Source organism: Pleurodeles waltl, chromosome 12 (genome assembly GCF_031143425.1).
Source record: "Pleurodeles waltl isolate 20211129_DDA chromosome 12, aPleWal1.hap1.20221129, whole genome shotgun sequence".
Classification (NCBI taxonomy): domain Eukaryota; kingdom Metazoa; phylum Chordata; class Amphibia; order Caudata; family Salamandridae; genus Pleurodeles; species Pleurodeles waltl.
In genome coordinates, this window is record NC_090451.1 from 47,377,251 (window position 1) to 47,403,992 (window position 26,742).

General features: G+C 47.8%; 1 protein-coding gene across 8 annotated transcripts in view; it reads left to right on the top strand.

Annotated features, from left to right (window-relative positions):
* The window catches only part of MYO9B (myosin IXB), a 337,738-nt gene that overhangs the window by 142,144 nt on the left and 168,852 nt on the right, over nucleotides 1–26,742 (top strand). For all 8 annotated transcript variants that reach the window (XM_069215688.1, XM_069215684.1, XM_069215681.1 and 5 more), the window contains exons 3-13: nucleotides 5,275–5,369; nucleotides 6,626–6,688; nucleotides 8,228–8,327; nucleotides 9,938–10,038; nucleotides 14,922–15,051; nucleotides 15,832–15,921; nucleotides 17,614–17,730; nucleotides 18,552–18,686; nucleotides 19,583–19,704; nucleotides 20,568–20,709; nucleotides 21,293–21,488. In XM_069215688.1, the coding sequence (XP_069071789.1) occupies nucleotides 5,275–5,369; nucleotides 6,626–6,688; nucleotides 8,228–8,327; nucleotides 9,938–10,038; nucleotides 14,922–15,051; nucleotides 15,832–15,921; nucleotides 17,614–17,730; nucleotides 18,552–18,686; nucleotides 19,583–19,704; nucleotides 20,568–20,709; nucleotides 21,293–21,488 (1,291 nt within the window). The remainder of the gene's footprint in view (nucleotides 1–5,274; nucleotides 5,370–6,625; nucleotides 6,689–8,227; nucleotides 8,328–9,937; nucleotides 10,039–14,921; nucleotides 15,052–15,831; nucleotides 15,922–17,613; nucleotides 17,731–18,551; nucleotides 18,687–19,582; nucleotides 19,705–20,567; nucleotides 20,710–21,292; nucleotides 21,489–26,742) is intronic.

Below are 26,742 nucleotides of genomic sequence, written 5' to 3' on the forward strand. Positions count from 1 at the left end.
ATCGATCCAGATGTCTGTGTGTAACCGGAGGGTCACTGGTTTCAGTCTAGGTTGGTGCTCTGAGAAATAGTGTAATGCTTATGTTATAGTGCTGTGATGTCCAGTGCTTGAAATGGAAAAAATAAAGTGCAGGTACTCTGTGCCAGAGTACCTGCTTGTTTCCGAGAAGTACTCTCCAATTAAAAGTATTAAGATGTGCCGGTACTCTCCCTCTCAAAATAAAAAAAGTGCTGGTACTCAGTACCGGCCCATTTAAAGCACTGGTAATGTCCCAGCTTGTGACACAAAGCACTTTGAATATTTAAATCAGTTTTTAAAATTAACCTAGTAGGAAACAGGCTGCTGCAGCTTCAAAAATGTGTTCTACACAGTGTAAGAGAGGCTGCAGAGAGCCTAAGATCCCACATAACTTGTTATAAAGTTTGTGTAAAGTGCTTTCAGAAGCTGTATGCGTTAGTATCCGGTAGCACCCGTAGGAGATCCTCTCAAAGGACAACGCTATCCCCCCGAATCTACACACAGTGCCCTCGCGTTAAAGCCCACATCGGCCCCAAGCAGCCGTAAGATTGGCTGGTTAATCATTTCCACACGTTTACTTTTCTTTCAGATAGCCTAGGGAGAAGGTTTGTCTTCCTTATCTGCCCCTCCTCTCCCTCCACAGTCCCTGAGACTCCCTCCTCCCCCCTCAGCCTGGGGCAACTCAAGGGCGGCATCAACCATTAAGCAATGGCTGCTTGTACAATTATACAAAAGTTGGGAACATGGTTAACAAACGATCCTGCCTTTTTCCGTCTCTTCTATCACTTTCCGTATTCTCCTAGTCTTTTTAGGTCTGTCTGGACAGCACAGCTGTCTGTCTGTCTGTTTAACCTTTCCTCACCAGTTGTTTAATATATGCACAGAGTGGGCTTTGGCTCCACCCAGAGGGATGACTCTCTCACTTCATGCTATTGGCTTTTTTGTGTATCATTCCACTCCATTTGCACTACTTGCATTTCGTTCTATGAGCCAATATTTTAGATGTCAAAAGTGCACTGAACTTTACACCTCAAGGTACTTACATCGTAGATGCATTGTGTGCAGGACCTTTATCCCTTGATTGTGTAAAACTCGGCCCTCGTTATCATGTACTTCTTTCTAGACGTTGGCTCTTTGTAACCCAGGCCGCAGCTTACTTCACGTGTGCTACATGTAATGGAGTCCTATGTTCATACAACGTGCACTGTCATGTCTGCAGGAGTTGCTGTTGCTGTCTCCAGTCAACACATGGTTCGCTTCTGTCTGATGCTTTCTCACCCACCTTTGGTGCCCTGAAACTTTGCTGGGTGAAGTCCTCACTATATAAAGCGGCAAATAAGTAAATTTGGCTACAAACTTCTTCACTGGGCCATTTATATCCCTCCATGACACCACCCGGACCGCCCCCTTTGAATGGGCAGGGGCCCATGCGAGTGCAGTGAGTTACTCCAAGGCTAGGAGGTTAGCACACATAACCAGATCTCCCTTCACACTGATCCACAGCCTCCCGGGAATGCTGGGGCAGCTGTGATACATGCCTAACTGCTCCACCAGGCGCTTAGAAGCTTTAGCCTGGACCACCAACCTGTAAACTGCAGGATGCTCCAAGCAGTTGTTGCTATCTGCAGCAGATGATGAAACCAGGCTTCTGAGAAGAGGGTGCTCCCTGCTTCACCAGTGATCTCTTCTTCTACATGTCTTTTGCGATGCATCTATGAGAAGGGAATGTGGTTGGCAGTGGGGAAGGAACCCCTCTGTAGTGACAGATGGCTCTGAAGCATGAGGCCCCCTAGATGTTACCGCCCTCTTGTGGTCATTCACCAAATTACATAGTCATTGTTTTAAAAAATACACACAAAAAAACACTGGCAAATCCTTTGTGACATATTGACTTTGACAGTTGTTTCTATCCTTGTTGTGCAGCATCCCCATGCAGGGTTCAGGGAGAAGCACAAGAGGAACAGACAGCAACATGGAGTGCACGGGGTAGAACTACACGAGAGAGGTGCTTAACACAAAAGAAAAAGTAGTGCTCTAGAACAAGCAGTGGAAGTTTAAAAGCCAGCCAATCAAAAGAGGTGGCAGAGTGACTGGGCCTGATTACAACCTTGGCGGAGGGGATTGCTCTGACCCAAAAGTGACGGGTATACCGCCCACCATTTTCCAAGTTCCGTAGAATATAATGGAACTTGTAATACGCCGGACGGGAGATCTGTCACGTTTGGGACGGAGAAATCCCCTCTGCCAAGGTTGTAATCAGGACCCTTTGTGCTGTGGGAGGAACAAACACAAGATTGACTAGCTGGGAAACGGATAAGAAGCAAGCAAATGAGTCCCGGAAAGCCAACCAATGGTAAACAATGAGCAACCTTCAAGCCCCTCTGTGTTCTTGAGTAGCCATAATAGCACAACAGGCAGCACACGCACTGTTGGGTAGGCTCGACCCAAAGAGATTCTGCAACACGCTCCATTTACACAAGAGCGTCCCCTCAGCTTCAAAACACACTTTAAGAAGTTATGGCGATGTAAGACATTTATAAATACAAACCGTTGCAGTGGGTATTTCAATGAGTGAGAAAACATCTATAGCAGTGTCCAGCACGAACAAGTTATCCCTAGAATAATTACCAGAACCTCAACACGGCTAAATTTCCAGGCAAAAATGAACAAAACGAGCAGTAGTTTTAGGCGTGTACATGTATTTTTTTTACGAGAAACACTCCTTTTTAAAAATCAGGTTTCTTCTTCCAAAGCAGGAACATTTGACATCTCCGTGCCTAGAGATATTCCATTGAATGTCCGTGCTGAAAACATTTTAGAAGCTCAGAGAAAGTTAAATATGAATTTCTTCCAAACAAATGCATGTGCCACCACCCTGGAATGACTCAGGCCCTGGCTTCTTCTAGGCTCGCATACCAGACATATGAGACCAGCGAAACGACGTGGAGATTCTTAAACCTTGTATATACATGGAAACTGTGTCAGACATGATTCTCAGGAAGGCCAGGAGCAGAGGGTTCGTGGGCTGCCTTTAAAAAGCTGTTAGTTGGCTTGTACTCGGGTAGCCAAGCACATTCGGCCTTAGGATTGTATGGCCGCACCCCGCAGAAAAGAAAAATGTTTGTGTCTCAGCGCTACACAGTCACCAACACAATCAATACCACTTTCTAAAATTCTTTGAGGAAGGTAGATTCTTTTTTTCCTTCATGTTCTTCTAAAACATAAGCACATCATGGAAATCTGGTGTAATTACATCCCTAATTTCTCCAACTTGGTGTTATTCTCCATCTGCTTTAATGTGATTTGTTATTTTTATTTTGCATATTTTTTTTCTAAAACTGTAATCACGTTATGAAATGAAATAACATGCTAGAACACCATCCACTCTATACTTTGTTTATTTTTCATTTTTTTGTTTGCTTTTTTTGATGCACGTACACGGAGGGGAACAGGGCGGGCATCAAACACTGACTTACGGTTTGGCGTCTTTTTCCCACACACTTGGTGGCTCTGGTAATGGTTTGACTTGCCTCGGTGATTTAATTTTGGGTTCCACCCCTCCCTCTGGAGAGAAAGGTGTTGATTGGCTCCACCAACCCACCACATGTTGTGTAGGCTCTAGACTAGCACAGGTTGTACGTCACTGCACTGAGCACCACAGCAATGATGTACCGCTAGGTCAAGTGGCCCTTTACGTCATCTATCCATACAACCCTACTGTTATTAACCTCAAGTCTTACCTTAACCCTAGTTCCCTATCACAAACCTCAGCTCTGTGAAGCCTAATCCAATCCATTGCCTTGTACCCACCCAGCTGAAACCTAATCCGACCTTTTAACCTGACCCTAAAGCATAGTTCTAAAAACGGATTTATCCTTTATCGTAATCCTAACCATAAACCATACACCACCCTTACCTCTAGCCCCAAGTCAGACTACCTACCCAACTCAAATCCAAACCATGACTGTATCTTGAGTCTCAACCTAGCCCTGACCCATTCGCGACCTCCAAGCCCAGACCTGACCCTCATTCCTGGACCTACGTACATTCGCTGTAGGCGAATATTCATTGGTGGTATCCATGGAAGGTCTTCTGTGCAACTCTCCATCGATACAGAGAAATCTTTGTAGTGGTGCCCACCGCGGAACGTGCAAAGGCAAATCCATATGTGCCAGTTGGGTGGGTGAATGTGTTGGTGAAGAGCTCCTCTGGGAGATTCAGGGACATTGGTGCTGTAAGGCTAGCCCTGCCTCTGGGTATGGAGACTTTCCTCAGGATACCACTGCAGAGGGAGCCTTGGTGACGGCATATAATTTATAATCAGTGAACTATAATTTTCATGTAGGCACCATCCCTTGCGGGCGCAGAGCACCGCCTCTGTTTATACTGTGCTCCTGAAATGGAAAGGAGGCAGTGGGACTTTGCAAGGTGCTGGTTTCCTAGGTTGAGTTGTTGGACACGGATGAATCACCGAACGATTCTGAAGAATTTACAAAGCTTCATGGGACAATAAATTAGGTTTACAAAACAAGTTTGAAAAGTTTCATTGTGCCCTTTAATTGATCCCGAGGCTATGGTGTATATAGCATATAAAGGTGTGTGTGCCCAAAAGGGTCTTGCCTTAGAAAATCCACCTTCATTTTTACGCACAATCTCGGTCATAAAGTGTAGGTGCATTAAAATACATTTGATTTGTTCTTTATAAAGTTATACTACTAGTGTAATACTAAAATATATGTATATATTTATATTATGTTTTTAGTTTAGGCCATATGTACACAAATGAAAAGAATGATACCTAATTAGGTAATGGCCAATACGGAAGACTTAAGAGGTCATATATTGGTTTTGCAGTGATAGTGATTAATGTAACTACGTAGTTATTGGAAAGGTTGGGGGGTGGAAGTAAAGTGTGTCTGACCTTCTCTCGTAGGTGAAGCAATGACCTAGCAAGGGTATTCGCCCCTTTCCTATCCTAGGCCTTGCATAACTAACAATGGATACCTACCGGAGTTGAAGACTTTCCGGAAGTAGGTGTTTTAAGAACAGAAGTCTGAGCCAGACGGGTCACGTCACCGTTGATGTAGCTGCCAGATCCCCTTGTAATGAGTAGACCAGGAGGTGGTCACCGAGGTGCTTAGCAACTCTGGACTCTAGAGGCCGTGTCCCTCTAGGGGGGAGCTTGAGTGGTCCGCGCATTGAAGGGACACAGTCGGCACCTTCTTAACTTGTTACTTCTTATTTTAATTCCAACAGGCATTTGGGAACGCAAAAACTGCCCACAACAACAACTCCAGCCGCTTCGGGAAGTTCATTCAAGTCAACTATCTGGAGAACGGCATCGTGCGGGGGTGAGTCTTAGCCTTGGGGCTTAAAGGATTTGTAATAAGACACTATATGGCTCATCTATTGGATGCTACCACCAAAGCAGGCCCCATTCATGGAATAATGCCACAGTAGGGCGCATGCAATGATGATGTCCGAGTAGGGTGCCTGAAATTATGATGTCACAGTAGGGCGCACGGTGAAGATGTCACTGTAGGGTGCCTATGATGATGTCATAGAGGGTGGTGTCAGTACATCTAGCCTGGTGTCTCATGGACCCTTACCATTCACAGGGCAGGAGGGGCATCCATGGAACGCTGTCACGGTAGGTTTCAAAACCCAACTAGGTGACCTCAAACAAAGAGATGTTCTGACACTTGGTTGTTTGTGGTGACCCTTGTTTGTGGTTTAGGGTCTGGTTATATAAGCACAAGGGAGTGTCTTTAACATCTGGCAGGTTCAGACTCTTGGAAGTGCCTTAAACAGTTGCCACACTGTCCTTTGAGTCACGCTGTGTCACACTGTTTGCCTGATAATATGAAATCCCTGTAAGTTCCAATATGAACCACTGCAAGGAGGGTAAAGCCCTTGTGCCAGGTTCAGAGCCCACCTCCTTGCCGAGGCCACTGTTTGGCGCAGACTTCTCTATTCATTCACCCTGGTGGTGGGATACTGACACCTTCAGCCTACACTCCTGCACCCAAGGTAGGTGGAGGGGACATGGGTGGCCTGATGTGACCTCACGGGCCCGACACACTTCTGAAAGATCTTCCCTTAGAATTCAAGGGCTTACCATGGCTTGGTGTCCTCTAGGCTGGGTCACCTCTGGAAAGTAGTAGACATATTGTAGGGCGCCTTGTTCCCTTGTGTCATAGTCCCCCAATGCATGAACTTCTGTTGAGTTTGACACAACCCGCGACTTGTGTATGGAAGGGGCCTACATGGAAGGAAACAAACACGGCCCTCCGCTTCGTCACACCTGCATGGGTAACAGGCATTCTAGGCGCTTCCTTTGTGCGATGATGCCAGACAGGGTTTCGACACCTATGGTGGTGACATACACTTGATGTAATGTACCTCTTAAACCCATAATGATTCCTACAAAACCTGGGCGATTTAAAAACAGTACAGCAAGTCTGTAGGCCTTAGAAACGTCAAGTAAAGCTGTTACCGGGGGCAGCCTCTGTTACCTACACACAGAGTAAGGATTGATACCCCTCGGCGCAGTTGTGTTTTTCTGCAGCATATTAACGTGTTTGTATCGTTTCTTTTTTTTAACCAGGGCTGTCGTTGAAAAATATCTACTTGAAAAATCTCGCCTGGTCTCTCAAGAGAAAAACGAAAGGTATGGAAATAATGAGCGCAGCGTGAGGAAAGTGCTCGGACTTTGTTGAAACTTCCCATGTGTGTTTGTCGTCATTGCTGCAAACCTAACATCCTTCTTTTTGAAGTTGAAAATCACCATTGAACGCTCAGTTGCATCACCCAGGCCTTTCTCTGCCCCCCCAGGGCTCCGTCAGGGGAGCTCGGCTGCTTGTCCTTGTCGGCTCGTTGCCCCATCCACATAGCGCCCAGGGCGCCGCACGAGTGCCTTCTCGCTACAGTCTGCGGGTGTCCGCTCTTGGGGCAGATGCCTGATACCTGGGGTGGACAGGGCCCGGGGGAGGCCACCTTTGACCTGTTGTTGGTTACACTGTGGAATGCTGAGCACATCACACGCCTCTGATGCTTCTGTTCTCAGCGAGGCCGGGGGTGCATTCCTTTCACTGCAGATGAGTACAGTACTCGTTTTGTTTTAATATTAGCACATGTTCTCATCTTCAGATACATTTGTGTTGCGTATTGTAGGTGTGAAAAATATATGTACATTCATAGGGATATTTGCATCTTGGTTACGCGGTTGGTGTGGTAGAGGTAAACATAAGAAACATTTTGGGATATAAAGTTGTGTTCCTCTTTTGGATTCGAGAGACACAGAGGGCAGCACACAAACATATTTGCACAATAATGCTGCCTTTAATTTCCTGGCTGCTAAAGTCACCAATACTGCTACGAGAGCAGCAATCTCAGGCTGATTAAGCACATGGTTGTGTTACCCTTCGTGTTCTTCAGTCCGCCATCACTGTGGTGGTCCCGGCTTGCGCTTGTTTCCAGGCGGAAGTGTGATTTGGCCTTGTGGACCCCAGCGGTCTGAAGGGTGGGCGTGTCCGTGTGAACCTGTGGTGAGCTTCGGAGGATGAGACTGGAGCTCCCCAGGTTAAGTACATACTCCTTCATACCTGCGGGGGCCAGCCCATCCGCTGTTTGTGTGATCGGCTTTTATGTTGCAAAGCATACCAGTAATCGTAAAGTTAAGCATCACAGTTTGTACTACATGTGGCATTGTTTGTGAAAATACACGGATGTAGTTAAATATTTTTAGCAGAGCTAGGTTACTTACCGAGCAGTGATGGTGCTCGGGTTGCGCAGGTGACATTGTGTGATGTGTGAAGCGCCGGCTGTATCTTCCATAATGTGAGTGAGTGAGTGCTGGGTTCTTTCCACAGCTCCTCTGCAAATTGAAATGCCTGTCGGCGATTACTGCTGCTCTGGCCCGAATCTCTGTGATTTTACCTGTTAAGGTGAGAAAAAGCAGATGGCGTTTAATCGTGTTCGGTTTGATGCGCCAGTGCATGAAAGGCAGGTAATGCCACGGGAGTATGGATTACCTGGCCAATCAGATCAGAGGATTGGATTCCCTTCCGGTTGTTGTAGACGACACACTTTAACGTCATAGTATGTGGTTTAGGGTCACACAAATAATCATCTGACTCGTGTAAACGGAAAGGCTTGGAAAATGTAAAGTAGTGTATGAAAAAATACTTTGTTTTATTTCAACCTGTAGGAACTATCACGTGTTCTACTACCTGCTGCTGGGGGTCAGCGAGGAGGAACGCCGGGAGTTCCATCTGAAGCAGCCGGAAGATTATTTCTACCTCAACCAGGTGAGGGAGCGACAGCATCAGAAGTGCTTTCTCGATCCTCAAAGACCCTGTGCGATTGAGAACGTGTCTATAGGTAACTTGCCATCTGCGGAAGTAGTCATCCGCTCTTGACTAGAGATCATGGACTAATCACCTTCTTCACCAAAGTAGGCACCACTTAGCAACAGTCATGGCTCAAAAAACGAATTTTTGATGCTTGGCAATAACTCTCAGCGGTCCTGGCACTTTGGCCTTCTTTTCGAGGGAATGCACCTACAGAAATGGTTTAAAGTTGGGTTTTGCCCTGGTAAAGTCCTTAACCAACCACCACAGATCAGTGCACGGCCTTCTTTCTGCATCATTAAAATGAGACCTGTGGAAGCACTTGTGGTCGGTCACCATTACTTCCAGATCACATAATGCTGAACTTTGTAATCTCTGTCTCCCGACCACTCTATTTGTAGATCGCAAGGAGTTCAGTACGCAGCTCACCCGCAATCTTCGCAAGTTTGATAGGGTGTCTGAGGCACGGTAACCTCTGCACAGGCTTACCGTCTCAAGGCAAGTTCAATTCGAGGTGCTCAGCTTTGGTCCTAAAACCTCTAAGTCTGGTCCCATCTTTCTACAAAATCTCTTACTCAGATATTCTCTTAAATGCTCTCTTAATTCCAGTCTATTTCCCCTGTTGGTTGTTCCACTTTTGCAAGAGGTGGATGTGGAGGACATACCTTCTCTACTAGTGTTCCACCTCTATGGAATACTTTCCCTCTTCGTCCTCACCAGTTGGGAAGTACCGCATCCCCAGTTTAGCAGCAGGACTCACCTTTTTTGCTTTGTCCTTGTTGCTGGTTATTAGTTCTAGTGCCATGACGCTTTCAGGCTTCCGTGCACACTTTATAATTGGGTTATAGGCGTTTCATTCATTGGTTCACGATTGTTAGCCTTATATATCATTTTGGCATGTACATTTTTCCCGTTCGGCACAAGTGCCAAAGTATCACACCCTGTCTGATCTTGTCCCTGAGGCTGGGAGTCCACGGAGTTCTTCAAAGACCACCAGCGCTTATATTTGTAATTTGTTCCCCATAAATATTTTCGAAAGCATTTCTCTACGTTCTCACCCAAATATTTCTCTGACCATTGAGTCCAAAACGATTAAGACTTTTGACCGCTTAGGCCTGTTTTAGGGGATATGCTCCCAGCAATCTTATTTACAGAATTTCTCTGTGAGTAGAGCAAAATGTTCATGAAAACCTGGAAGAGGCCCCACCTGGCTGGAAGGTATTGTGCCAAATTCTATGGGGCTCCACCTACTTGGAATGAGACTTGTCTAGTTGACTGTGGCCCATGTATAGCAAATTATTTCATCCCAGCGAGCTGAGCCTCGTCCTGTTGGAGGGTGCTCCCTATTTGTGGGGGGGGAGGGGGGTCTCTCCTGGTTGGTGAAAACCTCTTTAAAATTCAAGCTAGTGAAGTCTTATTGTGAATGCAGTGCTTTAATGGCGCAAATATGTCCATCATCTTCGTGATGCTTGAAGTGGAAACAAGACTCTCGAATGAATTAACTCACGCCTTCTGATTTTCTGTCTTCTGCTGTTGACTTTAATTGTGGTCAACCTTCTTTCTTCCAGAATAACTTCAATATCGATGATGGCGAAGACCTTCGGCACGACTTCGAGCGGCTCAAGCAGGCCATGGAGATGGTGGGCTTCCTACCCGCCACCAAGAAGCAGTAAGTATCGGAGCCCGACCGCCCGAGTTCACGGACTGCGATTGAGGTAGTTTGTGCGTAGAAGCAGCGCTTGTCTCATGCTGTCTCCTATGAGTGACCGGCTTACGTGACGACTCTAAGGGCTTCCAAAGGGCCAGGGCCTTGGAGAGAAAGGGTTGAGGCAAAAGCCTCCAGACACTGCACAGATTAGATATCTGACTGACTGGCAGATAATCCCAGCTCGTTGTCATCGATCAGTGTTGGTGCCTTTGCTTTTCTCCATCATTCTCGGCATAAAAGGACTACAGAGTGCTGCATTAATGTGATTATTGAAACGTGTTGCAAAGAGGGGGCAGCCATTCTTGAGCTCATTGGAGTGAGCCTTGTACTCCGTGTATGAAGCCCAGTGTAATGGGACCAGTGGATAGACGAGAGGCCAGTTCCTCCATCCTCAGGATAGAAATAGTCTGCCTACAGGGTTGTGTTAAGATCCTGAAGTTTGAGTTTTTTTTTGCTTACTCCAGTGTCCACAGTAAGCAGTATCCCTTACAGACTGGGGCTTCTTAGTTACAGGCCGAGCACCCCCTGGTAGCTCAGGAGGTGTCCTTGAGTCAGCCTGTGGTTGTGCCCCGCTCCCCGGTCCTTGCACTGCTCTGTTTGTCATTGAAGCATAAGCAGGGGGTGTGGAGAGTGCAGGGCCTGGTACCCAGGGTGGAAGGTAAGGTGTGCAGGGCATGGCTAGTGACGTGTAGAACTGACCCCACTCCAGGCTTTGTATAACTGAGAATATGCAGAGCCAGGCGTGGTGCGCTGTGTATATCAAAGGATGCACAGGGCATGGCCAATAGTGACAAAGCCAAGTATCGTGCATGATGGAGTGTCCCTATATTTGCTTCTTCCTATCTTTCCCTGGGTGTGAATCAGCAGCATTTGGGGTACCCCCCTGTGAAGTGCACAGTGTGAGCTAGTGGGCATCAGAGATCAGGAGCCAGAGGGGAAATGGGTCTGGTGGCTCAGTGGGCTAATGCATTTACTGCAGATAAATGTTTGGCCTACTGGTCTCAGATTCAGATCATGGCAGGGCCCTTCAGACTTCCATCACTCTGGGGTCATCAAAACAAGTATCATTGAGTTGGGAAACAATAAACATCTGTTATTGCAGCAACGAGATACCCTTTAGGGTGAATGTGTGCTTTACAAATACACGTATTTCATTATCAAATATGTAATTTTGATAGGAAGATTTTGCATTAAGCATTTGGTTGACATTGTGAGGTTATAAACGGATCCTCCAGGGACCTTCCGTGCTCCCAGGTCTATTTCCGAAAAAACAACGATCCAGTGAAATTTACCTGATTGAAGAGTACATTTTAGTTGCTTAAGTAAGACCATTGAGAACACCTAAAATCTTCACCTGTTGAGTGCGCACCGCGTAGTCCAGCCTCCTCTCCCTCGCCTCAATATCGAAATTAATACTGCGCCCCCAAAGGACATTGGGAACAAACGAGACAGAGCAGTGTTCCTCACCCAACCTATGAAACAAGACAGACATTACAGAACTCCCTTCCATGGTTTTAGTGGATCAAACAACAACAGCTGAGAGTGTCTGTAGGAAGTTGGCTCTGTATATACTATTTCAAAGTAAGAAATAGTGTGCACAGAGTCCAAGGGTTCCCCTTAGAGGTAAGATAGTGGCAAAAGTAGATCATTCTAATGGTCTATTTTGTGGTAGTGTGGTCGAGCAGTAGGCTTATCAGAGGGTAGTGTTAAGCATTTGTTGTACACACACAGGCAATAAATGAGGCACACACACTCAAAGACTTACTCCAGGCCAATAGGTTTTTATATTTTCTTAGTTTATTTTAAGAACCACAGGTTCAAGATTGACAGTTAATACTTTAAATGTAAGGTACTTCACTTAGATACTTTAGGAACTTTGAATGAAAACAATATCATGTACAGTCTTCCTAAAAATGGCAAATGGCTATTTCCAAAGTGGACACAGTGCAAAAATCAACCGTTCCTGGGGGAGGTAAGTAAAGGTTAGATTAGGAGGTAAGTAAAACACTTACAAGTCTCAGTCTTGGGGCATAGGCAGCCCACCGTTGGGGGTTCCAGGCAACCCCAAAGTTACCACACCAGCAGCTCAGTTCCGGTCAGGTGCAGAGGTCAAAGAGGTGCCCAAAACACATAGGTGCCTATGGAGAACAGGGGTGCTCCGGTTCCAGTCTGCCAGCAGGTAAGTATCTGCGTCCTCGGGGGGCAGAACAGGGGGGTTTTGTAGAGCACCGGGGGGGGGGGGACACGAGAAGGCACACAAAGTACACCCTCAGCGGCACAGGGATGGCCGGGTGCAGTGGGCAAAGCAGGCATTGGGTTTGGTATAGAAAACAATGAAGGGACCCAGAGGTCACTATAGCGTTGCAGGCAGGCACAAGGGGGGCTTCTCTGGACAGCCACCACCTGGGCTAGGCAGAGGGTCGCCTGGAGGTCGCTCCTGCGTTGAAGTTCGGTTCCTTCAGGTCCTGGGGACTACGGGTGCAGTGTTGGTTCCAGGCGTCGGGTCCCTTGTTACAGGCAGTCGCGGTCAGGGGGAGCCTCCGGATTCTCTCTGCATGCATCGCTGTGGGGGCTCAAGGGGGTCGTCTCTGGTTACTCACGGGCTCGCAGTCGCCGGGGAGTCCTCCCTTAGGTGTTAGTTTTCTGCAGGTTGAGCTGGGGGCATCGGGTGCAGTGTGTGAAGTCTCACTCTTCCGGCGGGAAACGCGAAGTCCTTGGAAGTTGCTTCTTTGTTGCAAAGAAGTAGCTGGTTTTGAACAGGGCCGCTGTTCACTGGAGTTTATTGGTCCTGTAGTCCAGGGCAGTCCTCTGAGGCTTTAGAGGTCACTGGTCCCTGTCGGATGCGTCGCTGGAGCAGGTTTTCGAAGTTGGAGACAGGCCGGTAGGGTTGGGGCCAAATCAGTTGTCGTCTTCCTCCTTCTCTGCAGGCTTGCAGGTCAGCAGTCCTTCTTTCTTCAGGTTGCAGGAATCTGATTTCCTGGGATCTGGGGAGCCCCTAAATGCTGAATTTAGGGGTGTGTTTAGGTCTGGGAGGGCAGTAGCCAATGGCTACTGTCCTTGAGGGTGAATACACCCTCTATGTGCCTCCTCCCTGTGGGGAGGGGGGCACATCCCTAATCCTATTGGGGGAATCCTCCAAACACAAGATGGAGGATTTCTCAAGGCAGGGGTCACCTCAGCTCAGGACACCTTAGGGGCTGTCCTGACTGGTGGGTGACTCCTCCTTATTTTTCTCATTATCTCCTCCAGCCTTGCCGCCAAAAGTGGGGGCAGTGGCCGGAGGTGCGGGCATCTCCACTAGCTGGGATGCCCTGGGGCGCTGTAACAAAAGGGGTGAGCCTTTGAGGCTCACCGCCAGATGTTACAGTTCCTGCAGGGGGAGGTGAGAAGCACCTCCACCCAGTACAGGCTTTGTTCCTGGCCACAGAGTGACAAAGGCACTCTCCCCATGTGGCCAGCAACATGTCTGGTGTGTGGCAGGCTGGCAGGAACTGGTCAGCCTACACTAGAAGTCGGGTAGGTATTCAGGGGGCATCTCTAAGATGCCCTCTGGGTGTATTTTACAATACATTGTACACTGGCATCAGTGTGCATTTATTGTGCTGAGAAGTTTGATACCAAACTTCCCAGTTTTCAGTGTAGCCATTATGGAACTGTGGAGTTCGTGTATGACAAACTCCCAGACCATATACTCTTATGGCTACCCTGCACTTACAATGTCTAAGGTTTTGCTTAGACATTGTAGGGGCATAGTGCTCGTGCACATATGCCCTCACCTGTGGTGTAGTGCACCCTGCCTTAGGGCTGTAAGGCCTACTAGAGTGGTGACTTGCCTATGCCACAGGCAGTGTGAGGTTGGCATGGCACTCTGAGGGAAGTGCCATGTTGTCTTAGTCGTTTTCTCCCCACCAGCACACACAAGCTGGCAAGCAGTGTGCATGTGCTGAGTGAGGGGTCCCTAGGGTGACATAAGACATGCTGCAGCCCTCAGAGACCTTCCCTGGCATCAGGGCCCTTGGTACCAGGGGTCCCAGTTACAAGAGACTTACCTGAGTGCCAGGGTTGTGCCAATTGTGGAGACAAAGGTACAGTTTAGTGAAAGAACGCTGGTGCTGGGGCTTGGTTAGCAGGGTGCTGGCACACTTTCAATCATAACTTAGCATCAGCAAAGGCAAAAAGTTAGGGGGTAACCATACCAAGGAGGCATTTCCTTACCGTGTCCTTGTCAACTTATTAAACTTAAACGAGAACTCACCCCGCTCGGCGGCCTGTAAAGCAGAAAACAAGCCTCTCATGTGCTCTTCCGTCACCTCGGGCTCCACCCAAACAGCCCATAAAAGTAAATAACAAGAAAGCTGTGCCCCCATTCTCCTATAAACCTTCCCTTACTGAATGCCCTGTCCTGCACTGCTCTCCATTAAACCTAAACTTTTTTTTCTGATTGAGTCAATTACCAGCTTTGCACCGTTACCTCACACTAAGCTGTAAAGCAGGTAAACCTTTGTTCTTATTACACAAGCTGTTTCCCGCAAAGCACTTCATTCTCCTACTCACTGACGTCTCTGGAACTTCTCATCAGTCCCTGCCTCTTTTTCTTGACAAACCTTAGTTCTGTGGTCACATTAATCCCATCGGACACCAGTGATACCCCGGGTATTCTGCTCTGTTGTTCAGTAGTGTAGTCGCTGGTCAGCAGGATCCATAGATGTGCGCCCCATGTTAGAAGACCTGGATGGTGGAAGGCTCCCAGCAGTTGGCATGTACAAGAGTTTGATGGGTCGGTGAGACACGCGCCAAGAGTTGGTGCTTTCTCTCTAACCTAGGTCCATTGCTTTCTCGTGCAGGATTTTTTCGGTGCTCTCGGCTATCTTGTACTTGGGTAACGTTACGTACAAACGGAAGTCAAACGGGAGAGATGAAGGCCTGGAGGTGGGGCCTCCAGAGGTCTTGGACATACTCTCACAGCTTCTCCAGGTATGTTTTTTTTAATTGTGATGTGTGTTTGGTGTGTACATACGGACCTCTATCCATCTTTTATGTCCTCTAGACGGTGGACCCTGTTGTATTTGCCCTTATTATCCCCGGCTTCTGAGGCAGGCCTCTGTCTAAAAGGATCTGGGGATTTTCTGGCAGACTAGAACCACCAGCACCACTTATGTCTAGTTTGGGTATCACACACCATCCCCTATCTCTCTCCTTGTAAGCATGTGGTTAGCTTTATGAAGTGTGTGATTTTAGCAGCCTGTGATGTTTTTTATTTTTAGTATTGCTTTCAGATTAGTTTTTTCTGGTGTTAGTAGCGGAGTGTGAGCGTGGTTTTCACTGTGTATTAATTTGCCCCAGCTTCAATTGCTGACATTTAAAATAACTCGTAATTGTTGTCAAAAGTTTTGTGATATCACTTCCCATGATGTCATGAGGGAGAAATCTTCTTGATATCACTCTTGCTGCCTGCGTTACCTTGGTGAACTGATGCCAGAATCCAGCATCTTGTTAGTTTCGTGCAGCATCAGTTAGTTTCCATTATTTTCAGGGTGTCTCTCTCTGCACAACTGGGGGTGTCCTGGTGCTGTATTGCGATGCCCAAAAGGCTGGGGGTGGGGGAGGGGGGCAGGACATCACTTTCATACACAAACTTTACAAATGGCTCTCCAGGCTGGTGAGTTGCAGGAGTCAGTATCTGGCTCACAGAACAAATAAATGCTCCTCACTCAGCTGCGCCTCTTTTTCTTCCTTGGAATTGGCCAATCTTAGGTGAAGCGGGAGATGCTGGTGGAAGCGCTAACGAAGAGGAAAACCGTGACGGTTAACGAGAAGCTGATACTGCCCTACAGCCTAAATGAGGTGAGCGCAGCCCCGTCAACTGCGAATCTTTGGTGCCTCAGAGCACTTGCAAAACCCTGAATCACAAAGGCAGACAATAGATTTTTCTATGCGGATCAGTGACCTAAAACTGTAAAGTTTCTGCTCATTGGGCATGTAGTGGGGAGGGCAGATGCATAATCTGGCCATCACAAATAATTTAAGTATCCATAGATATTTTCTTTTTTAATTTGAGGCACACATTTTCATGCCCAGGCAGTGAAAATAAATGTGGTCCAAAATGCGTTATTTGTAGCATCTAACCAATAAACATGCAGTCACTTATATATTACTACAGTTCAAATGTGAATATCGAATTTATTACCACAGTATAGCAAGAAATGACACCTTCTGCTTCACCACCATAATAGTCACGCTCGCCACCATCTTTGCCTTTGCCGGATTCACCTGAGGGGTCTCATACGTTTTCTTCAACACAGCGGTGCCTTTGGCCCTGCTGACACCTACAGCATCCCATGGAGCCAGGGCCTACTGATAACCCTTGGCGAAACTAAGATGTCGATCCCCTGGGTAATCCAGAACTCAGTCACTACCTCCAACAATACCACAAGACATCACAAGGCTATTCAACTGGCAGCTGCTTTTCACAAGGTGGAATTCATGTCCTCCATGCGGGAAGATGACTTCTTGTTGAGATGCTCTTGAACTCAGAGCAGACTGTGCAGTTCCAGCCCATGCTCAAGAGCATCCTTATATCTGCCCCTGAGACATCCAAGGAGCCCAAGGGTGTAGAAGAAGTATAAGTCCTCTCTCGGTGACTGTCTACATCAAGGGCCATGTCCCCTGACTCCCAGGTCGTCCATTCCGCCCGCAAATGAACCTCTGCTCATGTCATAGCTCCGTATGGCTCCTCTCCACCAGGGTGGATCCCAGTGGGAGAAGATGCTGAGGCTGATTAAATATCTTCCTGAAGAGGAGGGGAGTAGATGGTGTCAGAGGGCAAGGCCATCTCCAGCACCAACATCCATTGCACCTTGAATGCTGTGGGCACAGCTTCCTGGGGGCTTTCTCCAGCATTCTCCTCAAACGCCTTGCCATGTATTTTTGCACATACTTTCAACCTGTCTGTCCCTGGAGACCTAAATGTTTTGGATCACTAATGTTTTTGTTTTTCAAACAAGTGCTGTCATTCTGTGGCATATTTCAGTACTGCCAAGGCTGCAGCACCCATAATGAATTAGTTTGTTAAATGTCTGACAGGGTTCTTGAAGCGCGGTTCCCGGTCCCGCTCCACAAGGAAGCTACTCTACCGTTTTGAGGTTGAACTGTGTTTGACTGTTTCACAACCTGAGGACATGCCGAGTGAATAGGACAGTGTTAGCTATTGAGTGAGCAGCATGCAATGGCACTTTTAGGGTCATAAATTTCCTGTTCTGTTTTTAAATTATTTATACCTTACTTAAGATCATCCCACATCAGTCTACACTCAAGAATCAGCAAAGTGTTTTTTTTTTTTTTTTTAAATGAAAATGTGTGTCCATGTTACACGTGCTGTTACATGATTGTTACTGTCAGTGAGGTGGTATAGAAATAGGGAAGTACCTTTGGGCAGAGGTTGAGGTATAGGAGTGAGAATGGCCACAGCCGCAAAGGCCCGCTACATTGCCTTGAAATTGCTGAACTTGTGAGTTTTTGCTCTGCTTTTGTCCGCAGGCGATAACTGCCCGCGACTCGATGGCCAAGTCATTGTACAGCGCCTTGTTTGACTGGATCGTCCTGCGAATCAATCACGCCCTCCTGAACAAGAAGGACATGGAGGAATCTGTCTCGGTGAGTACAGGACGGTGCAGGGTCCAAGCCTGGATGGACTAGAACCCAATGCTGCTGTGTCCTGCAGCACTTGAACCACCTCCAAAGGACACCTCACGGTCAGTCTCACGCCAGAGCTCCAGGTAATGAGCCAAAGGTTAGAGGATCCCCTTGTAATGGTCAGTCCTCCAGCAGGGTTGCTTCCGTAAGGGTTCTGGACTTGCTGCAGCTGTGCATCTTTGGCAGTGGAAAGCATGTCCTCCCAGTACTTTGATCCACAGTAGGCAGGGTGTGCCCACAGATTTTAATCTGAAGTTTTAGCGCGTTGTGCTTCCAGCAACCTGCACGGTTGGTGACACTTAAATGCTGGTGACCTCTGAGGCACTTTGTTAGGTCCTTCTGTCCCCTTCATGGTCAGATGCTTTATCAGAACAAACAAGAGGCCAAACCTTTAATGCAGGTTTTGGGAGAAGGATTGTGCCACCTTGTAGTAGAGAAATGAAAAAACTAAAAAAGTCGTTGTTTTTCTGTTTCATCCCCTTATTCAGAAAGTCACACTTTGACGTTGTTTGTCTGGTCACTGAGCTCCTTGGGGTATCCCTCCAAGGCAGAGCAAGACTTGTTTCGCCCTGCACTTGCCCCCTGAGAGCAGCAGTGTTTATTCTCAGTGATATGGTGAGCTCTCTTGGGAATTTCCAGATTACACCATCCGTGAAAGATACTTCCCCAGCGATGTTTTGGGGATGATAGTACGTGGAAGAATTCCTATTGCATGTTGTCATGGTGAGAGTAGCGGTGAGAAGCATCCCTAGGTGCTAATTCCAGTCTTCTTTTCCCACCAGTGTTTATCAATCGGAGTCCTTGACATATTTGGGTTTGAGGATTTTGAGACCAACAGTTTCGAGCAGTTCTGCATCAACTACGCCAACGAGCAGCTGCAGTATTACTTCAACCAGCACATCTTCAAGCTCGAGCAGGTAAGAAACCAGCGGCACGCCTCCCTCTTCCCGCAAGTCTACCCTAGGGCTGCAAATGTGTCAGACACGCGCCGTTTGTGGGCTGGTGGTCTGGGCCAATCAGCATTCAGCAGGAGATGCTCTGCTGTGGTCCATGCTGCTTCCTCCTAGTTTGGAATGGAGTATCAGAGTCCCGGGGGGAACCCAAAGGTGCCAGAAGTTCACACACAATTACACACGGCTGAAATATGGTTTGTAATTCATTTCTTCCGGTTTGTGCTGTATCCCTCCTCTCTGTCATCTCCTACAACCCCCCCCCCCCCGTTTCTAATGGCTTCTGTGCATTAGGAGTGATTCATGCATCATTCAATAATTCTTGCCTCAAACCCCCCAGAGAGACAGCAGAATGATGAGCAAACTTTAGTCCAGTCACTGACCCTGACCCGGGCAGATGCTGCCTGTCTTGGAGGTGACTCACAACAGGCGTTTTGTTACCCCCTGGGAGTGGGTGGGTTTCCCACACAGAGTACATGCAGTAAATTATGTTGTTTTTAGGCCAAAAATGGATGACTGTAGAACTACTGGATTGGGCACCCTTGAGGAGGAAATTCTTCAAGTCTGTACTTGCAAAGTTAGCTAGAAATGGAGGTCTGTGGATTGACTACCATCTGCAGAGGTCTGTCTGAGGCCTGCTGGCCATGGGTAGATGTCTCAACGGTGCTAACTCAGTCTTACGTCCTAACAAGGTTCTGTTTTTAAGGTTGTTAAACTCAGCCCTAGTTAGCTGATTACATTTGGAAGTTAGTCAAGCACGCTTCAAGGCCCTGTCTGTACCACTCTAGAGATTGGAAGGTGGTCATAGCAGCCCTCCAGCCAGTTGCACCCCATTTTCTCTGCTAACCCTCCTTTCTGTGCAGGAGGAGTACCAGAAAGAAGGCATCAGCTGGCACAACATCGACTACACGGATAACGTGGGCTGCATCCATCTAATCAGCAAGAAACCCACCGGCCTCTTCTACCTGCTAGACGAAGAGAGCAAGTAAGCCAGATTTACTCTCCGCTGACTGCAGTCGTGGCTCCAGGGGAGGCCTAGTGGGGACTTCTGCCGCCATGCGAGCGATCAGCATGGGTACCTCTCGGCTGGCTTGCTAGAGTATGAGGACTTTACCAGGTTATCAGACATTCTGTGGCGAGTGCGGGGTTTGTTCTGCTGGCATCGAACCCCTTTTCCATTTCCAGCATGAGCTCAGGCACAAGTGGGGTGCATGCGGATGCTTTGTGTATTACCATGCAGTGTTTGAACAGCTGTTCTGTGGGTACATGGCGGCGGAGTATTCCTTAGTATGGAGGTATAACCACCTTTTCATTAATTGCAGCCACTGGTGACCCTTGGCTTATGCAGCAGTCGATGGGCCATTTCACCCTTTTTATGTACTAGCCATGCCCCCACTGCATGGCCGAATTAGGGCACTGTTACTCCAGAAAACTCAACTCTGTTACTTGCTGCAATTGTCCGGCCTTGTACTGTGTAGCCTGATGACACCAGTACTAGAATCTAGTACCAAATAACATGAGTGAGTGAATGAATGATATTTGTACTATTGCATCAGTGGTGCCTCAACTTTCTTTACTGTTGTTTTGTGTTGTACTGAGGTCGCGATCTTTCACATTAGCCGTTGTATGGATCTTGTAAGCGAATTGGTGATTTGGGGGCGTGCCTGTTTCTGGGGGTGTCTTAACGGAGTATTGGTGGCATGTATTTTATTTAGGTTTCCAATGTAGTCTAGATGTTTGATGGCACAAGCAGTACCCCCTGAGAGCTCGTCCTTCCCAGTGCAGCGGGTCCACACCCCACCCATCTCGCGACACCCCGCTGACTGCTCCTTTCCTCTTTGTTTCTAGTTTTCCGCATGCCACCTACCAGACCCTGCTGGCAAAGTTCAAGCAGCAGCATGAAGACAACAAGTTCTTTGTGGGCACGCCGGTCATGGAGCCAGCCTTCATCATTCGCCACTTCGCAGGGAAAGTCAAGTACCAGATCAAGGTGGGTTGTGGGGCAGCTGGCGCTGCCTTGCCTGCCACGGTCATGGCCGAACTTGCTGCCACTGCCACTTCTCATCATTCATTTACCCTGTTCTGTGTGTTTAATAATTATTCGTGGTACATTAACTGGGGCCACGTGTTTTGCGTTGCGCGGAAGTGCATTACGCAGGTGAGTGCATGTGGGAAGACTGATACTGTGTCTCTGGTTTGTAGCATCAGATTAAAAGTCTGTCTGTGAAGTCAGTCCATGGTTCGGCTTCTAAGTCAGTGGTGATGTGGATAGTGCAGTGAGGGAGGTCGGTGAAGAACCTCCTTTGCGAGAGAGCACTGGCTCGCTCGGTCATCTACTTGTTCCCTGGTGGTGCTAGACTTTCAGTGAGGGCACAGAAAGATTTTGTAAGCTTTATGAAAGATGTGAGGGGCGGGTTGGAACCTTGTAAGAAATGCTGAGTGGTTGCTGAATCCAAGGTGTAGCCATGTCATATGTATGCTCACTCTGCCAATGTACCTCGATTTAAGGTTATTTGGTGCTGTGACTTGCACCTTCAGCCCATGCGCTAAAAGCTGGCTTTCCTTCCTTCCAGGACTTCCGGGAGAAGAACACAGATTACATGAGACCGGACATTGTTGCGCTGCTGAGGAGCAGTGATGGCGCCTACATCCGCGAGCTGATTGGCATGGATCCGGTCTCTGTGTTCCGCTGGGCTATTCTCAGGGCAGCCATCCGGGCGCTGGCAGTCTTCAACGAAGCTGGCCGGCAGAGAGCCCAGAAGACAGCAGGTACCACACATAGTGCCAGCGTAAAATGGAAGGGCTCACCGCCACGGAGGACTTGGGTCCCATTAAACCTCCACCTTGGAGCTCTTGTGTTTTGTAGGCTGACCTGGGAATCAGGAAAGCAGGAAGCGCTTGCTGCAGACCATGACCTATGACAGCATGCAGGGAGTGGTGTAGAGTCCTAACATGTCACATAGCTGTTTAGGGAATGTCCTGATTTACCCAAGTCTAAATCTTTTTTTTGTTGTTGATATAGTCATAAGCATTTTGATGAAATTTCCTAAATTTCTTAAAACGCTGTCCCTGATCTCTTCTTGTAAAATGAATCCCTGAGCCAGACCCAGTCGTTCAGAAGCTCATTCCTCTCATACATACACCATTTGTTCTCCACCCTCCTCCCAAATTCTCAAACATCGTCAGGTAAAGATTGCGACTGAAGTAGTAGCAATCCCCAAACCACAGCTACCGCTCAAGTCGCCTGCTGACCGCAACCTTGCATTTGAGCGCCACAAATACTACACGTGTCTTTCTGTACATATATATATATGTTCGATGGCATGTGTAGCTGCAGATAGACATGCTGTGCATTATCCTGCCATCTAGTGTTGGGCTCGGAGTGTTACAAGTTGTTTTTCTTTGAAGTCTTTTCGAGTCACAAGATCGAGGGACTCCTCCCTTTCGGCTCCATTGCGCATGGGCGTCGACTCCATCTTAGATTGTTTTTTTTTCCGCCATCGGGTTCGGACGTGTTCCTCTTCGCTCCGTGTTTCGGTTCGGAAAAGTTAGGTTCGATGGCATCTGTCGCTGTAGATACGCATGTTCTGCAATAGCTCGCCATCTGGTGTTGGGCCGGAGTGTTACAAGTTGTTTTTCTTCGAAGAAGTCTTTCGAGTCACGGGACCGAGTGACTCCTCCTTTTGTCTCCATTGCGCATGGGCGTCGACTCCATCTTCGATTGTTTTTTTTCCGCCATCGGGTTCGGACGTGTTCCTGTCGCTCCGAGTTTCGGAACGGAAAATTAGCTAATTTCGGAAGATTTTCGTCGGTATTGTTGCGTTCGGGATCGGCGTACTTAGATTCCACACCGCATCGAAGATCGAAGAGCTCCGGTGCCCTTCGGGGTAGTTTTTCGATCCTCCGTCGGGGCCTGGTCGGCCCGACCGCGTGCTGAAGAACGCCGATGGAACGGACCCCGTTTCGTTTCTGCCCCAAATGCCACAATAAATACCCCTACACAGACCAACACTTGGTCTGCAACCTGTGCCTGTCACCTGAGCACAGCGAAGACACCTGCGAGGCCTGTCGTGCGTTCCGGTCCCGAAAAACACTCCGAGACCGTCGAGCCAGAAGACTTCAAATGGCGTCCGCACCGACAGCCCAACGGGAGTTCGAGGAACAGGAAGAAGAAGGTACCTTCTCGATCCAAGACTCAGACTCCGAAGGATTCGACGATACACGAACCGTGAGTAAGACGTCGAAAAACACACAGAGAAACATTTACAAGGCCCAGGGGACGCCACTGCCACCAGGCCATGGCTCGACCCATAAATTCGGTGACCGACCGTCGGCACCGAAAAAGGCCAAAACAGTGCCGAGATCGTCCGACTCCGGTCGAGACACCGGCACGCAGCCTTCTCGGGACCGAGAAAGTGCTGGAGACAAGCCTCGACACCGAGATACCGGTGTGGACACGGCTCGACGCCGAGACAGCGGCACCGAAACAGATCGACGCCGAGAGGTTTCGGCCCCGAAAAGGAAAAAAGTCACCTCGGAGCCGAAAAAACACGCAGACAAAGTTTCAACGCCGAAACAAACTGCAAGCGACCCAGCTTCAGGCTCTTATACAGAAGAGCACTCGCTAACCTCCCAAATGCAAAAGCATAGGTTTGAGGAAGAGCTACAAGCAACTGATGTGGACCATACGCAAAAGCGTATCTTCATTCAGCAGGGGACAGGAAAAATAAGCACCCTTCCCCCCATTAGGAGAAAGAGAAGGTTGGAGTTCCAGACGGAACAAGCACCACAACCAAAAGTGGTTAAAAGAATTACACCACCACCCTCTCCTCCGCCCGTGATTAACGTTTCACCAGCACAAACTCCATCTCACTCCCCAGCTCACACCACCATGAGCCAGGGTGACCAAGATCAGGACGCATGGGACCTATACGACGCCCCAGTGTCAGATAACAGCCCGGAGGCCTACCCTACAAAGCCATGTCCACCAGAAGACAGCACCGCGTACTCTCAGGTGGTGGCTAGAGCAGCACAATTTCATAACGTAAGCCTCCACTCAGAACAGGTCGAGGATGATTTCTTGTTCAACACTCTCTCCTCCACCCACAGCTCCTACCAAAGCCTGCCTATGCTCCCTGGTATGCTCCGGCACGCAAAAGACATATTTAAGGAGCCGGTCAAAAGTAGGGCAATCACACCACGGGTGGAAAAGAAGTATAAGCCGCCTCCTACGGACCCGGTTTTCATCACTACACAGCTGCCACCAGACTCTGTTGTTGTAGGAGCAGCTAGGAAAAGGGCCAACTCTCACACATCTGGAGATGCACCACCCCCAGATAAAGAAAGCCGCAAGTTCGATGCAGCTGGTAAAAGAGTCGCAGCACAAGCTGCAAACCAGTGGCGCATCGCGAACTCCCAGGCACTACTTGCGCGCTATGACAGAGCCCACTGGGACGAGATGCAACATCTCATTGAACATCTGCCCAAGGACTTCCAAAATAGGGCGAAACAAGTGGTTGAGGAGGGACAGACCATCTCCAACAACCAGATACGTTCCTCCATGGACGCTGCAGATACAGCTGCACGGACAATTAATACATCTGTAACTATCAGACGGCATGCATGGCTCCGAACGTCTGGATTTAAACCAGAGATTCAACAAGCAGTTCTCAATATGCCTTTTAATGAAAAAGAACTGTTCGGTCCAGAAGTGGACACAGCGATTGAGAAACTCAAAAAAGATACGGACACTGCCAAAGCCATGGGCGCACTCTACTCCCCGCAGAGCAGAGGGAATTACAGCACATTCCGTAAAACGCCCTTTCGAGGGGGGTTTCGGGGTCAAAGCACACAAGCCAGCACCTCACAAGCAACACCGTCCACTTACCAGGGACAGTATAGAGGAGGTTTTCGGGGACAATATAGAGGAGGGCAATTCCCTAGAAATAGAGGGAGATTTCAAAGCCCCAAAACCCCTACTACTAAACAATGACTCACATGTCACTCACCCCCTCCACACAACACCAGTGGGGGGAAGAATAGGTCATTACTACAAAGCATGGGAGGAAATCACTACAGACACTTGGGTTCTAGCAATTATCCAACATGGTTATTGCATAGAATTTCTACAATTCCCTCCAAACATACCACCAAAAGCACAAAATTTAACAACACACCATTCCAATCTCCTGGAGATAGAAGTGCAGGCACTATTGCAAAAGAATGCAATCGAATTAGTGCCAAACACACAAATAAACACAGGAGTTTACTCACTGTACTTTCTGATACCAAAGAAGGACAAAACGCTGAGACCAATCCTAGACCTCAGAGTAGTGAACACTTTCATCAAATCAGACCACTTCCACATGGTCACACTACAAGAAGTATTGCCATTGCTAAAACTACACGACTACATGGCAACTTAAGACCTCAAGGATGCTTATTTCCATATACCAATACACCCATCTCACAGGAAATACCTAAGGTTTGTATTCAAAGGAATACATTACCAATTCAAGGTACTGCCTTTCGGATTAACAACCGCACCAAGAGTCTTTACCAAATGTCTAGCGGTAGTCGCTGCACACATAAGAAGGCAGCAAATACATGTGTTCCCATATTTGGACGACTGGCTAATCAAGGCCCATTCGTTCATACAGTGCTCAAATCACACAAATCAGATCATACAAACCCTCTTCAAACTCGGGTTCACCGTCAATTTCACAAAATCCAAAATTCTGCCACGCAAGGTACAACAATACCTGGGAGCCATAATAGACACATCAAAGGGAGTAGCCACTCCAAGTCCACAAAGAATTCAAAATTTCAACACCATCATACAACGCATGTATCCAACACAAAAGATACAGGCAAAGATGGTATTACAACTCCTAGGCATGATGTCATCATGCATAGCCATTGTCCCAAACGCAAGACTGCACATGAGGCCCTTACAACAATGCCTAGCATCACAGTGGTCTCAAGCACAGGGTCACCTTCTAGATCTGGTGTTAATAGACCGCCAAACTTACCTCTCGCTTCTGTGGTGGAACAACATAAATTTAAACAAGGGGCGGCCTTTCCAAGACCCAGTGCCACAATACGTAATAACAACAGATGCTTCCATGACAGGGTGGGGAGCACACCTCAATCAACACAGCATACAAGGACAATGGAACGTACATCAAACAAAACTGCATATCAATCACCTAGAACTGCTAGCAGTTTTTCAAGCACTAAAAGCTTTCCAACCAATAATAGTTCACAAATACATTCTCGTCAAAACAGACAACATGACAACAATGTATTATCTAAACAAGCAGGGAGGGACGCACTCCACGCAGTTAAGCCTGCTAGCACAACAAATTTGGCATTGGGCAATTCACAACCAAATTCGCCTAATTGCACAGTTTATACCAGGGATACAAAATCAACTCGCAGACAATCTCTCTCGAGATCACCAACAGGTCCACGAATGGGAAATTCACCCCCAAATTCTGAACACTTATTTCAAACTCTGGGGAACACCTCAGATAGACTTGTTTGCGACAAGGGAGAACGCAAAATGCCAAAACTTCGCATCCAGGTACCCACACAAACAATCCCAAGGCAATGCCCTATGGATGAACTGGTCAGGGATATTTGCTTACGCTTTTCCTCCTCTCCCTCTCCTTCCTTACCTGGTAAACAAACTCAGTCAAAGCAAACTCAAACTCATATTGATAGCACCAACTTGGGCAAGGCAACCCTGGTACACAACGCTGCTAGACCTATCAGTGGTACCCTGCATCAAATTGCCCAACAGGCCAGATCTGTTGACACAGCACAACCAAAAGATCAGACACCCAGATCCAGCATCGCTGAATCTAGCAATCTGGCTCCTGAAATCCTAGAATTCGGGCACTTACAACTTACCCAAGAATGTATGGAAGTCATAAAACAAGCAAGAAGGCCATCCACCAGGCACTGCTATGCAAGTAAATGGAAGAGGTTTGTTTGCTACTGCCATATTAATCAAATACAA